A 22,582-nucleotide genomic window follows, 5' to 3' on the forward strand; every position below is an offset into this window, starting at 1 on the left:
AGCCTCACGTCGGCAGCTGTCAGATGGACTCGGGACACCGTTGGGAGGACAGATGCCTTCACACCGAGACAACAGTGCCACCCCCAGGAGCCCCGCAAAGGTGTTAGATGTCATTGCTATTACAACTGGGTGACAGGCACTGAGGGGGGCACTTGATGGGATGAGCACTGAATGTTATTCTATATGTTGGCAAATTGAACACCAATAAAAAATAAATTTATTAAAAAAATGGAAATGTGAGAACAAGGCTGGTCATCAGCATGGAGCCTCCCGGCCGCCCTGCCTAGAGCCACAGGGGCCACCCTGCTCGCCGCCCAGCCCGCACCTGCCTCCGTCTCCCGCCCCCTGCGCTCCCAGCCGAGGTCTGGCCGCCAACTGCCCGCCCGCAGTAGGACACCAGGCAGCCGGTGTTCCAGCCTCCAGGCCCCATGCAATCCAGCAAGAGCAGCTGGGGCACATGGATAATTTAATTTCCAGGAACCCATGGGCCCCCGAGGCCTTGTGCGTGGGGCGGTAGGAGGAAAGGCCGCAGTGTGGGGTCCCGCTCCCTCTGCAACACAAGCCGCTCCCAAATCTGTTTGCACAATGAGATGTGGTTTTTTTAAAGAAAGGGTTCTGTCCCTCAAAGGGAAATAGTCTGAAGACCAGGGGTTGTCCCGCCCATAGGAGAAGTGGGCTAGGGGCCCTCCACACACACACACACCCAGAAGGGGTCCAGCTCAGGCCCTGGAAGGAGGCAGCCGCGCAGCTGGAGCTGAGGCCACAGGTCACGGCCTGGCTTCCAGGGAGCTCGGGCTGCAGGAGGGGAGGCCCGGCCTGACCCTGGGAGCCTGGGGCGGGGGGCTCAGGACAGCAGGCCCTGGGGGCTCTCACAGGCAGAGGGAAGAGGGCGGGCTGCTCAGGGGATGGTGGTTGGGACCCTGACCCAGGAGGGACCTGCGGGCAGTGAGGGCCCAGGTGGGAGCGAACTGCTCTGGTTTATACCATCCAGGGCCTCCCAAGAGGGCAAGGCCCAGCCCTCAGGGAAGCATCCGGGAGGACCACGGGAGATGGGGTCCACAGGGGAGGGTGCTTATGTTACTAACATGAAGAAGGAAACCAAACACTAGGGACATCCTTAGATACTGAGTTTGAACAACACTTCCAACAAAAATCTTGTCAAATTTTAAATGAAAAGTTTAGCATTTTCTTGCAAAACTCCTACTTTTGCATCAGGCTTTATAAATAAACTGGCTGCAAGCATCTCCTGGCTCAGGATTTGGAACGACTCGTTCTGACAGTCACCACAGGCGGAGAAATAGCAGCCTGCTCTCCCGAGCACACAATGCTCCCTTCTTCCCCTGCCCGGCTGTCTTGTCATTAAACAGGATTGGAAAAGCTGATCTCACTAAAGCGGACTTCAAACGTGTGATCATCCTATGAACCCAATGTTTCATTTTCTCTCACTGACACCGGTTGAAATTTCTTAGGATGATGCGAAAGGATGTCTAAGTCAGTAGAACTATTAAATTCATATTTTAAAATACTGAAACCCTCCCACGGGAACACGCCCATTCTCTGCTAATTTTGTTCTTTAGGATTCAAATTACTGCACTGACTCTATATGATGAGAAAGCCATCTTTCACATCACTCTTCCAAAGTTGGATTTTTTATTTAAATTTGTGAACTTTGTCATTGCACATGAACATATTACAATTACATGTACTTTACTCCTCAGACATGTCATTTAACTAAACAATCTTTGGAAAATAATACTATCCTTTTAAAAGATTTTTATTCATGAGAGACACACACAGAGAGAGGCAGAGACACAGGCAGAGGGAGAAGCAGGCTCCCTGCGAGGAGCCCAATGCAAGACTCCGGGATCACACCCCCAGGTGCTCAACCACTGAGCCACCCAGATGCCCCCAGAATCTTGTCATCAATCCTTTTTTTTTTTTCTACAAAACATCTTATAAAACCTCCTTGATGCCCAGGCATCGTAGTAAGAAATTTCAGAGTATGCTCAGATTCCTTTTCCTCTCTAAAGCTAAAAACAGAAAGACCGTTAGTCTCTCTTACTAATGTGTGGTTCAGATAATATCTGGTGTGGACATTAGCTCTACGGGATTTTATTTATTTATTTTGACATGAAGAGCTTCTGTCTGTGATTAAAGCTGCATTGTTGAGTCTCAGGATTTCCGGAACAGTCTCTGGAGTGAAACTTTCCCGTGCCCCCATGGCTGCCCCTGAGGGCCGGTGGACAGAGTAGGTGGGGCTTCCACCCCATCACACCTGTTGCAAACACTGCCATGGGTGCTGCTGGCAGGACAGGTCATGTCCCATGGGCTCCTCTCCAGGGGTTATGGCTGTGGCTCAGAGTCATCTGCGATAAAAGGCGCTTTTTTTTTTTATAAATTTATTTTTTACTGGTGTTCAATTTGCCAACATATAGAATAATACCCAGTGCTCATCCCATCAAGTGCCCCACTCAGTGCCTGTCACCCAGTCACCCCCACCCCCCGCCCACCTCCCCTTCCACCACCCCTAGTTCGTTTTCCAGAGTTAGGAGTCTCTCATGTTCTGTCTCCCTTTCTGATATTTCCCACTCATTTTCTCTCCTTTCCCCTTTGTTCCCTTTCATTATTTTTAATATTCCCCAAATGAATGAGACCATACAATGTTTGTCCTTCTCCGATTGACTTATTTCACTCAGCATAATACCCTCCAGTTCCATCCACGTCAAAGCAAATGGTGGGTATTTGTCTTTTCTAATGGCTGAGTAATAAAAAGCTTTTTGATGTAATCATCCTTTGGACCAGTGTTTCCTCCACATCCTTGTGTGTCCGATCCACAGGATCAGATAAATCAGCATCTGTTCCTTCTCCTCACTAGCCAGGAACACGGTAGCAACTCTGGGTTTGCGTGAGGCACTTCCTCTGAGGCTGTTAAGTGGGGCACCTGGTTTCAAGCATCTTAAATTCAATCTGATAGGCTTGTAACTAATCTCTTTAAGTAACCATTTCTTATATAGATCACTCTCCATTCTGTAGCAGCAGGTGATGAGTGGGGACGGACACCCCTTCCCACAACATTCCCCTTCAAATCAAACGTTTCCTCTAAGGAAGAGAGCTCGCAACACCCGTCCACCTCGGAGAGAACCCTCTTTACTGGCTGAACAGATGACCTCAGACTTTAGCTGCAATATTCTGTTGGTTTGTTAGCTTAATTTCCTTTTAAAAAAAAAATATTTTATTTATTCATGAGAGACACAGAAAGAGAAGCAGAGACACAGGCAGAGGAAGAAGCAGGCTCCATGCAGGGAGCCTGATGTGGGACTCAATCCCAGGACCCCAGAATCACACCGTGAGCCACCCAGGTGCCCATTAATGTCCTTTTTTAACCAAAAAGTTATTCATTAGAGCAAAAACAAATACTGTTAATTCTCAAATGAATCTGAAGGTAAAACATTCCAGGTTATAATAGACTTTTTAACATCAGGAAAATGATTTTTCTATAAGAAATCAAGTTATTTGCATCCTAAGGGATGGTTGAAAACAAAATGCATTAAAATTTGTAAAATTATTCATATTGTAAGCAAATTAGTAATTATGAAAATATGAACTCTCACTTAATTGATAATAAGAACCTGAAAGTCACAAAACATATATTTATGGTCATGCGATCAAAATATGTTGCTAAATTGATTTCCCAATTGTTTAAAAGCTTACAGTACCATTTAATAAACCAATTTAATGTTTTGCCCTCAGACACAACCATTACTTAAGAATCTCTTAATACAATAATCATCCATTATAAGATTGTGTGAAGAACAAATAAATGGCTAGTTTATGAAAACAGGGGATGGAAAGGAAGGAAGGAAATTCTTACAAGAGCATCTAATATCAGAAAATTACACAATAATAAATTTCATGCAAGAACATCTAATATTAGAAAATAATACAAATAATAATAATAGTTGCTCTACTGTAGTAAGACAGGAAGTAAGTAAGAATTAGTCAAAGGCAAAGCTAAATATTTTATACATGCCCATCGAGAAACAACCTTGCTGCCCAGAAGAAAACCATGGCCCAAGGCGTCCCCACGGGAAGACGAGGAGAAGACAAGGAGGAGGCACATGGCACCGCAGGAGCAGGGAGTTAAGTCTGGTCATCCAGCCAATAATTCTGTACTCGAGCGGAGCAGAAAGAGAGACATACAGATGGTGTCACCTATATTTTTAACAGGTGAGAATTCTGGCATGGTTTTTAAAAATCAATATAAGAATGTTGGCATCATAGATCGTCACCAACATTACCATCCCCACTGACGGACAGAGTGAGGGCCCGTGGATGGAGAAGCCCCTAGGGACTCACACATGTTGAGGGTGGGGGTTCTTGCAGAAGGGGCACAACCAGGCCTGGTGGGCAGGGGCAGAGTGCAGGCCCCCCGAGATGCAGGTGGAGGAGCAGGTCTATCTCCTGGCAGGGAGCAGGCAACCAGGGGAGAAATCACAGCCCCCTGTGGGACCCTAGCTCCAAAATCACTCCTTTTTTTAATCACATATATCAACAGAAGGACCAAAATAAGGCCATTGTACAACTTCCAGGAGGCTGTGAGACACATGGCACCAGACACCAGGATTCTGGAGACCTGATGGGGAGAAGCAGGGAGCAGAGGCTCCCTCGTGGCGGAGAACTCCCCACAGAGAACAGAGGCAGGACCGGCCTTGGACCAAGGGCAAGACCCCTGGGCCATGGGAACCCTGCGGGACAAGCACCCTCCCCAGGAGGACAGCAGGAGGTGACAGGAAGGCTCCTCAGTAGGCCTGGACCTGCGACTGGGGCTCAGGAGAGGGCAGCGGACAAGCAATGTCATTCACCTACAAGGGAATCTGTTCACGGGTTACGGGAAATGTTAAAGGAACCCAATGACTTGGATTTCTTACTGCCCTTGCCAAAAGTCACCCAAAAGCGAAGAGTCTCAACTAAAACTCAAGAATAGAATACTCGAGAGCCTACGGGTGTGAGGCAGCACCTTGCAACCTGCGCGCAAACCTCCTGCCAGGACGTCGCATGGCCAGGTCCCTGGTGACAGGGGTGGAAGCAAGTTTCCATGTGGGCAGAGAGCAGGGTCTCTGAGAACATGGGGACAGAGAGCTCACAGTCCGCCCAAGAGCCACTCCTGGGACGGAGGAGAAGACAGGTTCGAATGTGTCTATGCAGCACCCTTTAGTGAACACACTAAACTGAGGGACAAGAAACATGGGAAGGAGCCCGTGTGCACACTGCCGTGCTCTCTGAGCAACAGGAGCAAGGAAGGGAACACAGCACTGGCATTTAAGTAGCTTACAGGGGGGGGGGGGGCAGCCTGGGTGGCTCAGCAGTTTAGCATCACCTTCAGCCCAGGGCCTGATCCTGGAGACCCAGGATCGAGTCCCACGTCAGGCTCCCTGCATGGGGCCTGCTTCTCCCTCTGCCTGTGTCTCTGTCTCTGTCTCTCTCTCTCTCTCTCTCTCTCTCTCTCTCTCTCTCGGTGTCTCTCATGAATAAATAAATAAAATCTTTAAAAAAAAAAGAAACTTAAAGGGTGTTTGCATATTGGGGTAGATATATAGTCAATATGTAAAGTTTCCCCTTTGCATAAATGTGTTATTATGTCTACATCTCTTACCTCGCTTGCAGAATGCTCACTCTATGGTTTTGCATCTATACCTGGTGGAATTAAAGCCTAAATTAAGTCTGAGCGGTGGGCCTTTATGAAAATTCAAACCTCATTACAAAGACCCCCGTGGGGCAAAACCACAGTTGTCTGTCTCTCTGTGAACGAGCCCAGCAAAAGGGCCCTGGGAAGAAAGCCGGTCCTCGCTCATGCTCACAGGAAGGCCTGCTATCTCTCTCGGGCCAGAACGGGGCCTGGAACACCATGGGCGCTTGGCACACCGTGCTGAGGAGGTGAAGTAGTGTAGACGTCAGGTCCCCAGCGCTAAAACTGAACTCACTAGTCTGTCACATGTCATGATGTCATGACCCAACCACTAACAGAAATACGAATATTTAAGAACATTCGTGTGAGGCGTCATTTACATACAGGGCTGGGTCTGTTTGCAACACATACCCTCAGGGAGCCTCCTTGTGCCGCAGACAAACCCGTCTCTCGGAAACCGGCCTGAGACTCTGTCCAGACCAGCCCCTGACACAACCTAATCTTTATTGTTCTTGATTTCAATTATTCCTGAAGGTCCTATGATCTGAGTCATAGGTTGTGTACTGGCTTCTGTCCAGTGCCTTCACTCAGCAAAACTGTCACTGTGCGTATCTGAGGTCTGCTGCTTGCAAGCACCACTCCTCGATGGCAGGCAGGAGGATACACTCACACAGGCGTTTTACAGATACGCACCTTCTCTTAGATAAATACCCAGTGGAGGAATTTGGGACACAGAGTTGATGTATGTGGACTTTTTGAGAGACTTCCAAACATGTTTGCAAACTGTACCATCTGGAGCTCCCTCCCCAGGCCCAGTGTGTTCCAGGCGGACAGCATCCCAGCCGAGGATGCACCCAAGGTGCCAGTGGGTAGCAGGTTCTCCCTGTTGCTCTGACTTGCATTTCCTTAATGAGGAATGCAGTTGGGCGAATTTTCTTTCATATTGCTGTCGTGTATCTTCTTCATGAAGTGCCTGTTCACCTGTCTTGCCCATTTTTGGTTATTTGTCTTTTTATTACCAATTGGAGTAGCTCATGTTGTTATGTGGAAACAAGCCTATTGCTAAGGTAGTGTCCACACTGCACTGCACATACGGTCTGTTCCTCCCACCCTGTGGCTTGCATATTGATCAAGATGCCGTCTTTTGAGGAGCAAAATATTTTTTCTTCATTCAGAAATAAAAATGGCTAACTCAGCTATCCCTACCCCAAATTTTTAAAAGTATAGTTTCCTTTAAAAGAACCACAGCAAATTGCGTGGATTCATTCCATATCTGTGAAAGAAAAATATTATTTTATTTATTTCACAGTAGAAGAAAAATGAGTATGGTTTCACTTAGGAAAGCTTTTATTTTCATATTTTCTCATCCATTTGTAATGCATTTGGATCGCCCAGGCTGATCCACTGCGGATGGAATGTGGCTTGGCGTGCCGGGCACTTCCGGTGCATGTCTAAAAGCAGTTTCAGAGTTTTAGTAGAAAATTTAGTGTTTTCTTGATGGCTGGTAAATACCTGATGGTCACAGAAACACGGTGTGTTCTGGATGACAATGGCTGCTGGGTGTTCCATGAAGAGGGTCACATACGGAGAGGCTGTAGGGACAAGCACAGAATGCAGGACCCAGAGGAGACTTGAGGGTCTGGGTGTTTTTAGGAGGGCACTGAGAACCCAGGGAGTCCCACGAGACAATAAATGGTGACAAGTCGAGGACTGGAGAGCAGAGGCCACCACCAAGCACCATGTCAGATGAGGGCAGCATGGCAGCCTGTGAGGACCAAGGCCCAATGTGGAGATTATCTTTATTGAATCTTGCACTGCAGAGAGAAAAGGTAACAAGTCCTTCATCCTTGCCTTCTCATCCACTGTGTAGCTCTGATTTTGTGATTCACCTGGAACTCCTCCACGTAAGCAGCTTTTCAGAGGACAATGACAATGGCCCCTAATATCTGCAGGTGCAGGACTGTGCATTCACATCATGGTTGTCAGCAGCAGATGGATGCGAGCCATTCAGCCAGCAGGCTTCTGGATTCCATGCCGGTCAGCGTGGACTCCACCTAACACACTCCCTCAGAAAGTGAACAGAAGAGCTGTTTCCTCTGGTGACAGTATTAAAAACTTTAGCACCAATGGAGGAATAAAATATCTCCTCCAGAACACTACAGACTGCACAGACGCCGATCTGGACAGAACCTGGGTCCCAGGGCTCTGGCTTCCCTGCCCCAATCCTGGGCACATGTCCATGCACGAGGAAGAGCTGCCCTGCTCGGGCCCACCCACACCCGCGTTCACGAGGGTGCACACCTGCCCCCATGGCCACCGTCCCACTGCCCCTCCCCGCCTGTCCTCCTCTTCCTTTGAAGCCTTCCTGTGAGGCCCACCTTCTCTGCACGACCTCACTCTTCCTGCTGTTAACTTCAGCTTGTGTGCCAGGAAAAGACAGGCACCAAGTTCCCTCGATTCGCTTTTCAATCCTCTGCTAAACATCTCAAATGAAGTGGTGTGTATGAGACAAGCAGGCTTGGTCATGAGCGTGAGGCTCTGCTGGCCTGAGGGCCACACCCGTGCCCCAAACCCCACGGTGGAGCCCACCACCGCTTGCTGGCAGTCACTCCCTTGAGGAGTTTCCCAAACAAACCTGGGCCCCAGGGTGTTCCCCAGATGCCCTGTGTCAACAGCTCCAGGTGCTCAGAGGGGACCATGAAGCTACTAATAGCAAAAAAAAAAAAAAAAAAAAAAAAATCAGGTTGGGAATATATAGAGGAAACAAGCTGACAGGTTATTTCTAATTAGGGCCTGAAACAAAGTTGGCCCTAAATCAATGGTTGTGGGAGGGAAGACAAGGAGAAGGGGAAAGGGCCAGGAAGGCAGGGTTAGTGTGAGCACGAATTCCCTCCTTTGAACCACATGACGTTTCCACGCCTGCAGATTGAAACCAGCTGCACGCTGGTAATTTTATACAATTTAATAGAATCAAAGCCAAGAACCTGCTAGGTATCTGGAAAAGATATCCTTCCAAAGGCTGAGCTATGTGCTCCCCGCATGAAGCCTCTCCCCCAGGTGGACAACTCTCCAGGTCCTATCACAGATTTTATCAGCTTCTCCACCTGACAATCAATCATTTGCAAAACAGTAGTAACCTTTCCTACGAAACACCCAGGCACCTTCCCCCAAAGTCTGAAGCATGAAGTCAGCTCTGCTGCACTAATGAAAAGCAAAACCCCACATCTGAAAAGAATGCCTCACACAGAATGTCAAAAATGACAGAAACTGTTTATTTCAGAATTCGTTTAGACCACCCCTCTGCACACGGCCTGGGCAGCCTCGATCACATTCTTGCTTTCTTGTCTACAAAAACATGGGTGTGCCAAGAGCGTGTAAGCCCCATGACATACGCCACATAATATGAACCATTTTATCATCCAAATCCCAGAAGGGAATCTTCCCAGCATCCTAATTACTGAAAGTAGAGCAGGCCGGACAGACCTGCATCTCGGCCCCCGTTTCCATCAGAGGTCAGGACTCGCCCAGAGGTCAGCGCCCCTTACCCCGGGGCACACCGACAGGGCCATCCCAGGAAGCAGTACTGAACCTCAGTCTTCCTACCTGTGGGATGAAGGACGCTCCCTCTGATCATTGCTGTAGGATCAGGAAGAGGGATGGGGCTGACCTATCCTCTCAATAGGATGCTTTTGAAATTGCTGGTGGTCGCCTACAGTGTCTTCTCATAGCCCCAGGGCAGGCCACCTCTAGACCCCACCTCACCCTGCCCTGGCCCGTCCCCCAGCCAGGTGTCCTCCACAGCACCGTGCCCCACCTTGGCGATCTCTGACCTGGTGAAGCCTCGCCCCCGAGGCCGGGCAGCCCTTTCCTCCCACCCACCCTGGCGAGGGCTAGCTCCTCTGCAGTCTGTCAACTTTGTGTGTGAAAAGAATGCCTTCAAATGGGTTTTCCAAGACACAATTCCAGCACTACCTCCCTATGATGTAGTTTTTGTCAAGTGTTTGGAAAATAAAACTAATAGTAACGTCTACTAAACTCATTGCATTGTCATAAAAATTGGGTAATGAAGTGAAATCACATTAAAAATGAGAAGTGCTATATAATACATTATTTTTATTAATGTTCTCTGATGAAGGTAGAAGAACCACCCACGTTGACATCACCGTGCACTTGCTTATTGCTTGGAAGGTGTAATCACTATATAACACACATAAAACATTAACACAATGCCCCACACCTTCAGCAAGTCAGGCTCGCATGGCCCCAATGCCCGCACCGCAGTCGAGCGGCCCCCTGGCTCTGCCCCCCACACTCCCACTCCTCCTGCCTCTCACCTCAGCAACAGCTTTTCCAATTTACTTTGTCCTGCATTGTCCTTGACAAAGCTTTCTAATGTCTGGGGTTTTATTTTTTTTTTAACACATTAGTTTTTCTTTAAAATATTTGGCTATTATTATTGACATTCAATCATTTAAAATATTTTTCTCAAAGTCACAGTTGATGCAACTGAAATCAAGACTTACTTTAGAGAAAATCTCTATAAAAAAACGAATGCAATATGTAAGAAGACGTAACACCACAAACATCACACGTGGAACTGGTATGTGAAAGACAAAATGCTGGTGCACCTGGTGGCACCAAAGCTTCCCCAGAACATTAAAAATAGAACTATCACATTGTCCAGCAATTCCACTTCTGGGTGTTTTCCCAAAAGTCCAGAAGGCATGGTCTCGAACAGATCCTTGCACACTGACATTCACAGCAGCAACAGTCACAACGGCCGAAGGTGAAAGCAGCCCAAGTGGCCGTGGACGATGGACAATGAGCAGCATGTCTATCACCCGGCGAGGATCCCAGCACCTGCTATGACACGGATAGACCTTGGAGACATTATGCTCAGTGACATGAGCCAGTCACAAAAGGACGACTCCACAGGGGAATCCAGGCACACAGAGGAGGAGGGTGCGGCCTAGTGGGGAAGTGGACCCGGTGCTTAGTGGGGGTGGCTTCCGTTTTGCAAGATGAGGAGGTTCTAGAGACGGATGCTGGTGGCGGCTGCACAGCAGGGTGGACACAGTTAACACCACTGAACTGTGTCCTTAGAAGTGGTTCAGATGGTGCTCTTCACCATAACCACATGTGTTATGTGTATTTTGCCAGAATTAAGAATAATATGAAAAAAATTTCAAATGCTGTAACTGGAATTAAGAATACTAAATAACATTCTATGGGTTTACTTGTCCATATAATGATCCATTTACCTATTTTAACTGGTTTCAAAAGAATTTAATTTTAACAAAGGGAGATAGTAGAATTGCTATACATAGATTAAATAACTCCAAATGTTAGAAAAACAAAAATGAGTTTTTCCCAAAATGCTGTCTCGCTAAAACTTTGCAAGGAAAGCATGTATATTTCTGATTAGTCTATGCGTGGACATTCCCATGTGGAGCCGGAGGCCCACCTGTTATTTCTCAGAAGGGGAGCGAGAGCACATCTGTGGGCAGGAGAGGGACAAGGTCGGTCCAGGGTCGGTCCAGCCAGCCCTATGAGGCTCTGTCCTGTGGCATCATGTGCTGTTGGTCATTGGCCATCTGGACCTGTTCTAGAAGCATCCTGACTCTCCTGGGACCCCAGAAAGACTTGGCTCTGGGCCCTAGGAGGGCAGATACCTGCTGTCAATCCCCAGAACAGCCATTCATGGCTGGGGAGTTTGTGTGCGATCCTGGGGAATCCTCAGACTCTGCCTCCACTGAGAGGAAAGGCCCAGTAGCCAAACCTTGTGCAGAGCCTCCCGTTCACCAAGCAGAACTGGGGCAGGTCGTCGGGAGGCCTGGGGCAGTGCTGCCCACTGCTGAGCACCCACCCTCCCAGCGTGGATTCCCCTTTCCCCCCGCAAAGTCTGTTATGAAACAAACACTAGGTTACAGTCTATTGAAGAACATTCTGTTTTATCTTGCCCACATTCTGTGCAGAAGTACCGGATGCCAACTCCGTTCTTGCAGTAGGGGTGACCCTTGGAGGAGCGGGGGGCACTGCCTGGCGTGAGCAGCAGTGTGAGGAGGGGAGGGACGTGAGTCCTGGTGGCGCCGGGCCCCCCGGCGTGGTCGCCGGCCAGCGGTCAGCCGTCCGCTACGAACAGCTGCAGCCTGCCGTCCAGGGCGGCTGAGGCCAGCTGCAAACGAAAACAAAATACCGTGCGGTTCAATCACTTTCCTGAGCTGGGAATCCTATGAGCTCACAGTGTTGAGTTTCCCTCACTTGCAATTTTCTAGACCACAGAACAAAATGCATTAAATGTGTATACAGCAGGCACTTTACTTATCGTCGATTGACATGAACTACATTTCACTGCTATTCTAATGCTGGCGGTGCCTGGGTTGGAACCCGGGGTCGACCGGCCCGGAGAGGAGAGGAGAGGACAGGATGGCCACTCCCTCCGGCTTCCCACCACTGCCCTGCCCTGGGGGGGGTGGGGTCAGACAAGGAGCCAGGCCCTCTTCCTTCCCCCTTGGTCCTCAGGGGCCAGCTGGTAAGGCCCACCTGCCCCGTTACTCAGGGACATGGGGTCTGTGTTCTGGGGAGCAAATCCAGGCAGCGCCCACAGGCTCTCACCCCAGAGGTCTCAGGTGGCCACGTGCATGAGGGCCTCACCTGCCACTCCCATAGGGACCCAATGCTGGTCCACTACTGCGATATTGTGCTTCGGGTCACCTTGGGTCTGCACCAAAATTCTGCATTTTGAAACATTACACAAATCACCCCATGGACACCCAGCGTGGCTTCAAATCCAATCAACTCTATTTTTCTCGTCCCAAGAAACCACCACAACCCTGACCTATCCTATGATCTACAGCCTGGATGGATCTTTGAATCTGCTCTTCATCAGATGACGTAATCCACACCCATGCCCTGGCGACGCTGCCACTTGACCTTCGCCGCGTCCCCAACGGCCCCACATCAGGGTCCTCACCTCTGATCCGAGCAGCACAATCTGTGCCCCCCTGGAGAACATGGGCCAACTCACTTGTCCCAAGCACTGCGTGGGCCTCTGGTATTGCGGTCAGGGTCTTTCAGTCTGGGTCGCGGGTGTGTGGGGCAGGTGGCCCCCCTCCCCTTCCACTGTGGGCTGTTCTTGCCTCGATACTGAGGTAATTCAGTGCAGTCGTGATACTTGAACTAATGCTGCTTCGACATCTTCACCACATTTGGGTGTGGCACCTCTGGTCGGGCCGTGGCTGGGACACACCGAGCCCGCTGGCCATGGAGGGGGATGCAATAAGGAGCAGTGTGTACTTTTGTGGCCTTTGATTTTTAAAAGCCTCTGCTTTGGAAATGTTTAAAAATCTGTAATAAAATAGTCAATAGGAGAAGACTTGGCTGCTTCTGTTGTGAAAGATCTAGAAGTTCTAAGAACCCCTGGCCAGGAAGAAGAAGAGACAGCAAGGTGTGCATCCTGGGCTATGGGGGTCCCCTCCTCAAGTCACACCATGGAGAAGCAGGTGGCCCACACCAGACGGCTGTGGGGCCCCCAGCTGGGGTCTGCTGTCCCATCCAGAGCAATGTCGGGGTCAGCTGACATCGTGTGCAGGGGCGGGGTAGAGGGGGCAGCTATACAAACCCCCTCTCTGCACCTGGCCCTGGGCTGGGCGGGCCACCGAGGAAGGCCTGGACATCTTCCAGCTTGTCACGCATGTGCTCCAGAAACTTCCCGACACCCCTAGCCCATATGACAAAGTACCGCAGACTGGGTAGCTGATGAACTACAAGCATTGTCACTCAGTCTGGGATGCACAGGACCAAGAGCAGCAGCCATAGCAGGAAGGGCATGGGGTGCTCCAGGCTCTCCTTGGGGCACAAAGAGTTCCCTGAGGGCCCTACCTCATGACCTAGTCACCTCCCAAAGGCACCCCCTCCTGACACCAACACATCTGTCCGTTGCAGAGCCCAGGTCAGGGTTTGGGGAGCCGTGAAGTCACACTGACTGTTAGACCTGAGTGTACATGCTGACATCGATGCTTGCCACAAGACTGCATCTGCCGTGCAGTCCCCATGGGCTCTGTGACCCCAGGCTGGGCTCACACACTGCGTTGTGCCTGCAGCTCCTTGCTGTCTACACCTCACACCCTGTCAGGAAATGTACCCCCAGATCCCCTCAGCTTTACACAAATCATTTTTTTCTTTTCTTACATATTGTTAGGTTCGAGATGTCCTAATAATATCTTTGGAGATGGATCGTCAATCTGTCAACAGCCTCCTGGGATGACATTTTTATGTTGACTGACACAGATGGGTCTTTGCTGTCATAAATACTAAGTGAGTCAAACATCAGAAAAGCAGAATAGGGACACCTGGGTGGCTCAGCAGCTAAGCGTCTGCCTTTGGCTCAAGGTGTGATCCCAGGATCCGGGATCGAGTCCCACATCGGGCTCCCTGCAGAGAGCCTGCTTCTCCCCCTGTCCATGTCTCTGCCACTCTCCGTGTGTCTCTCAAGAATAAATAAATACATCTTTAAAAAAAAAGAAATGCTAAAATAACAACTGCACCATTTCTGAGTGTTGGCAGCACAGTGTGATGCCCTGCCTAGAACATGTCTCTATTGATAGTAATGATGATATTGAAATTAATACGGACACCCTGTCTTGGAAGAAGTCAAGCAGAGAAGCATCTAGGATTTCATTACTTGATTAAAACTTTAAGTCCCTTCCAGAGTTTCAGCATGATGATCACGATCACAGACTTGAGTCAAGACTTTGTTTTCACCACATATCTGCCATAGGATGCGAGGCGAGTCACCTCTCTCTACCTCCATTTGGGATCAATATCGGGATGACATTACCTAGTCAGGAGTCATTCGTGCTATTCTGTTCACGCCCCTAAAGCACCCACCAGAACCAGACGTGTGGGGCACCCTCAAAAACTTTAGAATTGTTGTAGGACCAAACAGATGAGGGACAGATACAGATAAAAATCTTCAATTTTCAGACCCAGTATACAATTTACATAATCCTGAGAGTAATGGACTAATGTTTACAGTTCAGATCTTACAATTCAGATCTGAGAATGTTTATTGTTTTGGAAGAAGAACTTAGTTCTTATTTCAAAGAAATGACTAAAACAAAGTCATATTTCACATTGTAGCAAAACGTCACTTATTCACAAGTCCCCAAATAATCTTCCCCTCATGGACATATGTCAAACTTATTTTAAAGTGTCTCTTTAATTGGACTGTATCAGAGACAATGATAATAAACCACACACATCTGGGATTAAAAAAATTAGTTTTATCTTCTCTAAATACCTCAGTCTGCAAAACACTGCTACAAATCTCATACTAATGACATCTTACAACATTAATAACCCTTTCTTAGAACATATCTTCAAACAACATAAAAATCACTTTCAGATGGCTGAGGCATTTCTATTTCCAAACTCTGAACAATTAGGAAAAGCAACAACATCCAGGGGATAAACACAGTAGCTCTTAGTCCTGAGAGTTTCATTTGAGTTTGGCTAGGAATTCAACCTGCAAAGGTCGGATCCTCATCCATGTAGGTGGAACACAAGCTGCATGTCCCCAGCTGTTTGTCCTGGGGTGCAGGTGCCCTTTGGGGGTGAAGACAGAGAAAGGCATAGCCCTGACCACTCTGCCTAGAGGGCCAGGAGGGAGCTGTGAGAACCCTCAGGGGATGTGACTAACTCTTTCAGGGACAAATTGAGCAGAAAGGCATTTGGTTATATGGTTACTGTAATGTCCAAAGGAGCTGAACAGCAAAAAAAGACTCTGGAGTCAGGAGAAGCAGAAGCCAGCACCCTGTCATCATCACCTGTGTCCGCCCCTGGGAACATTTTCTTTTTTCTTCTTTCTCTCAGGGAACCATGTGTTTCTAATTCTCAAGTCCACACAGCCAGAAAAGAACAAAACAAACAAAACAAACAGCAGCAAAATCTCATCTCACTTTAGCTACTAGGCTTCAGCCCCTGTTTCCTGCAGGTTCTAGTCTTACCATGGGGCCCAAAAAACTTCACACGTCCAGTTATCACTGCTCCTGTGATAACCATGTGTGTGGAAAGTTCCCAGAAAGGCAGTGAGACAGAAAGACAAACTACAAGGAATAGGGATGAGTTCTTTCCTTGAATAAAATCAGGACATCCATGACAGTGTGTGTATGCTGTCCACTGCAGCAGGGGTACTGACCTCACCACTGCTCTTGCAAAATCTAGGCTAGCGACTCCTGAAGGGACTCATGTTCTGAGGTTGGATGAGCCATGTTCATACATACAGTTGAGCTGCAGGAAAAGAGAGACAAGCCTGACAAAGGAACTGAAAGCCAGAGTGACAAGGTTATGACATCACTTTCTGCCCAGGGAAATCACAGTCAAAGCAAAGTGTGTGTATGCTAGGGGACATCCTGGGCTTTAGTTGCTATGTGAACATAGAAGGTGAGAACGTGAGGTCTCATGATAAAGGGAGTTGGGCCAAGAAAACCGACCAAAGTCTGAAGATTCACACGTTTAGATTTGAGTGAAGCATGGAGAGGAAGGCCACTTTGATGCCAGGGAGACAAGATATCTCAGCCTGAGGTGAGGAAATCACCTCCAATACCATAACCAAGGGCAGCCCAGAGGGAATTTGCAGTTTTCACTTATGCTATAGAATACAAGGAAATCCATATCAAGGAACAAACTAGAAAAAAAAAGGAGTCTCAGCTACTAATATTCCCAAAGCACCCATCAGAGCAAACCGAAGACCCCCTGAACCACTCCTCCACAAAAGCAGGACCCTCAGGGATAAGCTCTGCTGAAGGTCATCTCTGGGCCTTTTCCTGGGAATTAGAGTTAGTGGACACAACATACAGCATAAATGGAGTGAGTACTGGACACCACAGACAACTACATGGTCTTCAGATCAGTAAGTTTAAAATGGCTAGGAATATAATAAAAGGATTAGCTGCTATAATAAAGAACTGTAAGATTGAAAACAATCACGGTGAAGCTAGAAATAAGAGTCAGTAAACATAAACTTTCAATTGATGAATTAAGAGCTGACTAGGAACAGCTGAAGAGAGAATTTATGAACTGGAAGACAGGTGTGAAGAAATCAGTCAGAATGCAGCTCAGAGTTGAAAGGATGAAAAATGTGAAGGAGACTTTAGACGACAGACTGAGTGTAAATATTCATTTAAAAGGAGTTACAGGAGGAGAGAACAATGAGATTTGAAAACACAGAATATTTGAAGGGATAATAACTAGAATTATCCAGAATTAAGGAAAAATTGTATAGTTATTGAGGAAACACATGAGCTCTAGGACAGATAAATAATAATAACCCACAACTAAATTTACATTAAGTCTCCAGAACAGTACACACAATAATCCTTCTCAACTGGTGGCCTCATTTTGAATCTTTATCACATGAAGTGGCCTTAGGTAAATACAAGCACCCACCCTCATTCACAGAGATTTGGTTTCAGTGAGAGCTGGTGAGGCACAAGGGTAACACTAAAACACAGGCCCTGGGGCACCTGGGTAGCTAAGGAAGTTAAGTGTCTGACTCTTGACGTCAGCTCAGGTCATGATCTCAGGGTCATAAGGTTGAGCCCCACATGCTCAGCATGGAGTCTGCTTGAGATTCTCTCTTCCTCTCCCTCTGCTCCTTCCACTTGTGTGCTCTCTCAATATCTTTCTCTCTCTCTCTCTCTCAAATAAATAAATAAAATACAATAAAATAAATCTTTAAAACACAAAACAAAAACCCACAGAGGCCCTAAGTGACTGAGTTACAGCAAGAATCAAGGTCCATTTTTTTAACATATTACTCATTTTTCAGATTTAAATATTATACTGTCAGTTATTGACCATTGCCTTTGCCATCATGTCCTTCATTAAAAATAAATCTTTAATTTTAATGAAAATAAATTCATCAAATTTTGTCTCGTTTTTTGTACAAGTTTTTTCAAGTTTTATGAAGTCTTTCCAAAGCATAGGTCATAAACCTATTCTACCTTTTCCCCTATTTATTTATAGTTTTACCTTTCACATTTAGATATTTAAATCATTAGATGTGTGAATGTTTAAATAGAAATATGATTTCACCTTTTCTCACTATAGAGATCCAATTTTCCCTAAACATTATACCAAAAAATCCATATGTTCCCCAGGGTTTTATGGTACCTTATTACTATGTATTGAGTTCCCAAATATACATGGATCTATCTCTGAATTCTCAATTATACTCTTTTGGCTTTATTTTAGTTCTTGAACCAATGCTGCATTATTTTTTATTTATGTAGTTTATGTGTCTTAATATCTTAATATTAATTAATATCTCAATGTCTTAATATCTTAATATCTCTGATAGAGAAAATATAAAGTTGACTTAGGCTTTTATGGATCTTTTTTATATAATAAATATTTTTTGGAATAAGTTTATTGAATCTTGCTGGAATTTTGATTAAGATTGCAATAGATTTATAAATTGGTGAAGTATTGGCATTCTTATATTAAGTCGTAACTTAAATTATGAAAGGATATATAGTGATCCAAAGGGGCACCTGCACACCAATGTCCGTAACAGCAATGTCCACAATAGCCAAACTGTGGAAGGAGCTGGGATACCCTTTGACAGATGAATGGATAAAGATCTGTTATATATAGATATAGATATAGATAGATATAGATATAGATATAGATATGTAGATATAGATATATAGATATAGATCATACATTTATTATATTAATTATATATATTCATTATATACATGAATATTAGCCATCAGAAAGGGTAAATACCATTTATATCAATGTGGATGGAACTGGAGGGTATAATGCTGAGTGAAATAAGTCAATTGGAGAAAGACAATTATTATATGGTTTCACTCATACAGAGAATTAAAGAAACAGCATAGAGAATCATAGGGGAAGGGAAGGGAAACTGAATGGGAAGAAATCAAAGAGGGAGACAAATCATGAAAGACTGTTAACTCTAGGGAACAAAATGAGGGCTGTTCAATGGGTAACTGGGTTATGGGTATTAAGGAGGGCAGTGTGTGTTATATACAACTGATGAATTCTTGAACACTACATTCTAAACTAATGATGTACCATATGTTGGCTAATTGAGTTTAAATTTAAAAAAAAATTTAAAAAGAAAGGATATGTAATACCATTCAGATCTTCTATGCACTTTATTAGACCTTTAAAGTTTTCTCCATAATTATTCCTTCTTCTTAGTTAAGCTTTAGCTGCTTTTAAATGTTATTTGTTATAATAAAGGAAATCTTATTTTTATTTTAATTTCAGTTAGTTATTACTAGTATGTTGATTGTTGTAACTAGATATTACATGCAGCAACCTTACTGAAACCTTGTTGAATTATGTTACTTCTAAAAACTTAATGATTCTGTTAGTTTTTCCAGTTAAATGAATCAAATCATCTGCAAATAATGAGTTTTGTCTCTCCTCTTTGAAGCCATTTTACTCCCATTTGTTTCTCTGTGTTTTATTGATCAGAATCTCCAATATTACATTAAAAGGAGGTGAGAGTAGCTATCCTGTCACATGCCTAATCTTAAAGAGAATGCATGTAAAATCTATTAAGTATAATATTTTTCTATAAATATTGATATATACCTTTATCAGATCGAGAATCTCTTTCCTATTCCTACTTTGATATAGTGTCCCTCTTCATCTCTTATTATAGTCTTTGGGATAAACTTTAATTTATCTGATATAAGGATGGCTACCCCTGCCTTCTTTTGAGGGACACTATATCATACTGAAAGGATCTATCCAACAAGAGAACCTAACAATCATGAATATTTATGCCCCTAATGTGGGAGCTGCCAAGTATATCAATCAATTAATAACCAAAGTTAAGACATACTTATATAATACACTTATACCTGGTGACTTGAATGAAGCGCTTTCTACAATCGACTGGTGTTCTAAGCACAACATCTCCAAAGAAACAAGAGCTTTAAATGATACACTGGACCAGATGGATTTCACAGATATTTACAGAACTTTACATCCAAACGCAACTAAAACACATTCTTCTCAAGTGCACATGGGACTTTCTCCAGAATAGACCACATTCTAGGTCACAAGTCAGGTCTTAACCAATACCAAAATATTGGGATCGTCCCCTGCATATTTTCAGACCATAATGCTTTGAAATTAGAACTAAATCACAAGAAGAAGTTTGGAAGGATTTCAAACACGTGGAAGTTAAGGACCATCTTGCTGAAAGATGAAAGGGTCAACCAGGAAATTAGTGAAGAATTAAAAAGATTCATGGAAACTAATGAGAATGAAGATACAACCGTCCAGAATCTTTGGGATACAGCAAAAGCAGTCCTGAGGGGGAAATACATCGCAATACAAGCGTCCATCCAAAAACTGGAAAGAACTCAAATGCAAAAGCTCACCTTGCACCTAAAGGAGCTGGAGAAAAAACAGCAAATAGATCTTACACCCAGCAGAAGAAGAGAGTTAATAAATATTCCAGCAGAACTCAATGAAATAGAGACCAAAAGAACTGTGGAACATATTAATAAAACCAGGAGTTGGTTCTTTGAAAGAATTAATAAGATAGATAAACCATTAGCCAGCCTTATTAAAAAGAAGAAAGAAAAGACTCAAATTAATAAAATCATGAATGATAAGGGAGAGATCACCACCAATACCAAGGAAGTATTCCTACTTTGTTAGATTTCCTTTTAATCCTAAACATTAATGGATTTAAATGCTTTTTCTGCATCTACTGAGATAACACAAAATATTTTCTCTTTATCAAAGTAGTGAATTAAGTCATTAGATTTTCCAATGTTGGACCAATCTTGCACTTAGAAATCAAATCCTACTTAATCAAAAAGCTTTTTTTAAAGATTTTATTTATTTAAGAGTGAGAGAGTGTATGCGTGTACACACAAGCAAGGGAAAAGGGTAGAGGGAGAGGGAGAAGCAGACTCCCTGCGAGCAGGGAGCCTGATATGAAACTCAATCATAGCACTCTGGGATTATGACCTGAGCTGAAGGCAGACTTTTAACTGACTGAACCACCCAGGTGCCCTTAAAGTGCACTTTTAAGCACACAGCTGAATTCATTTGGCCATGTTCTATTTAGAATTCACATAGTTTTGTCCATAACTGAAATAGGCATATAGTCACATTTTGCATTTATTTAGCTGGTGTTAGCTGGTGTTAGAATAAAAAAATACCTCACTCTCATTGTGAAACAAGGAAAATTCTTTTTTTTAAGATTTTATTTATTTATTCATGAGAGAGAGAGAGAGAGAGAGAGGCAGAGACACAGGCAGAGGGAGAAGCAGGCTCCATGCAGGGAGCCTGACATGGGACTCAATCCCGGGTCCTGTGCTGAAGGCGGCATTAAACTCTGAGCCACCCAGGCTGCCCAAAACAAGGGGAATTCTTATACATTCAGTGCTAGTGGAAGATAAAAAGGCCATTTTGGCAGTTCCTTATAAAATAAGACATACATTTCATATACCACCCAGAAATCCCAAATGTAAGTTATTTATCCAAAAAAAAACGAAAAACATGCATTGGCACAAAGAGGTGTCCATGAATGTTTCTGTAACTTTACTCATAATACATAAAAGCTGGAAACAAGCAAAACTTCCACAAATTGGTGAATGTATGAACAAATGTGAAACCATATGATGAAACAAACTATTGATACATGCAACAATACAAAATGTCTCATAACCATTATCCTACATGAAAGAATAAAAACACTAAATATCTAGTGTGTTATTCAAAATGTATGACTTCCTGAAAAGACATAAGGAACAGAAATCAAATCAGTGGCTGGAATGGGAAGAAAAAGTTTACTACAAAGGGACTCACAAGACCCCGGTGAGGGGATATTTCCCATCCTGGTTCTGGAGAGACTTGATATCTGGTGGGAAACACCTCCCTCTTGACTGTGGTGAAGGTTGTATGGCTGTATCCATCCATTAATTATTGTTTAATTTTATACCACATAGAATGGACTTTATGTAAACTATCAGTAAACCATAATTTTAAAAATATAATAAATGCTACCATATGTTAGACTAAATGAAGTAGATAATGGGAATTGTCCAAGATTATTTAAATTATATAAAAATACCAATTGGCTATAAAAAATATATAAACCTTTTTGTTCTAAGCCATGTAGTCTGCAAATAACAATGTACCTCAGGTAAGTGAGACTTGCTGCTTCTTTTTTTTTTTCCTTCAGGATGTCCATATATTGTATTCACTTTGCTTTTTAAAAAATGACTAGAACAGTCCTCCAGTAGATTTTTTTTCAATGTTTAAATCTTTAATTTTATTGGCCATTTTCAGTTTTCATTTTTGAATTGTCTGTTAACATAGCTGACCAGCTTTTTTTCCCTATTAATCTAAATAGTACTATTATTAATAACATTAATCATTTTTCATATCTGTCCAAATTAGCTCTTACTTTATAATTTGTCTTCATAAATTTGTTTATAATATTTTTGACATTAACATGCCTAAATTTTAAACTCTTGTCAATGATAATGCTATATGGTATACTATGCATAATCATAAATATTATATCAAAGTTAAAGTGCTTCTCCTATCAGTTTCCAATTCTTTCTCCCTGATAATAATTATTCATTTTGACTAAAAACTGTTACTGTTATAAATCTTTTTGGGGAATAAAATAAATAAGAACAATAAAAACAAAACAAAAGCACAGCAATGTAACTACATACATTATACAAGAAAACATCCACAATTTTCAAATACATTTAATTTACATTTAATTTAAATTTACTATTTTACTACATATTTTCTATTCTTTTCCCAGATTTATTTTTTTATTATTTTTATTTTTTTAATTTAAATTCAATTAATTAACAT

The 22,582-nt window shown here is 44.2% G+C and overlaps 1 protein-coding gene across 2 annotated transcripts in view; it reads right to left on the reverse strand.

Moving 5' to 3' along the window:
- Positions 1 to 9,826: 9,826 nt before the first annotated feature.
- WDR27 (WD repeat domain 27) overlaps positions 9,827 to 22,582 on the reverse strand; it is a 238,367-nt gene continuing 225,611 nt past the window's right edge. For both annotated transcript variants that reach the window (XM_041743607.1, XM_041743606.1), the window contains one exon: positions 9,827 to 11,861. In XM_041743607.1, the coding sequence (XP_041599541.1) occupies positions 11,808 to 11,861 (54 nt within the window). In that variant the 3' untranslated portion in view covers positions 9,827 to 11,807. The remainder of the gene's footprint in view (positions 11,862 to 22,582) is intronic.

Source organism: Vulpes lagopus, chromosome 2 (assembly GCF_018345385.1).
Source record: "Vulpes lagopus strain Blue_001 chromosome 2, ASM1834538v1, whole genome shotgun sequence".
Lineage (NCBI taxonomy): Eukaryota > Metazoa > Chordata > Mammalia > Carnivora > Canidae > Vulpes > Vulpes lagopus.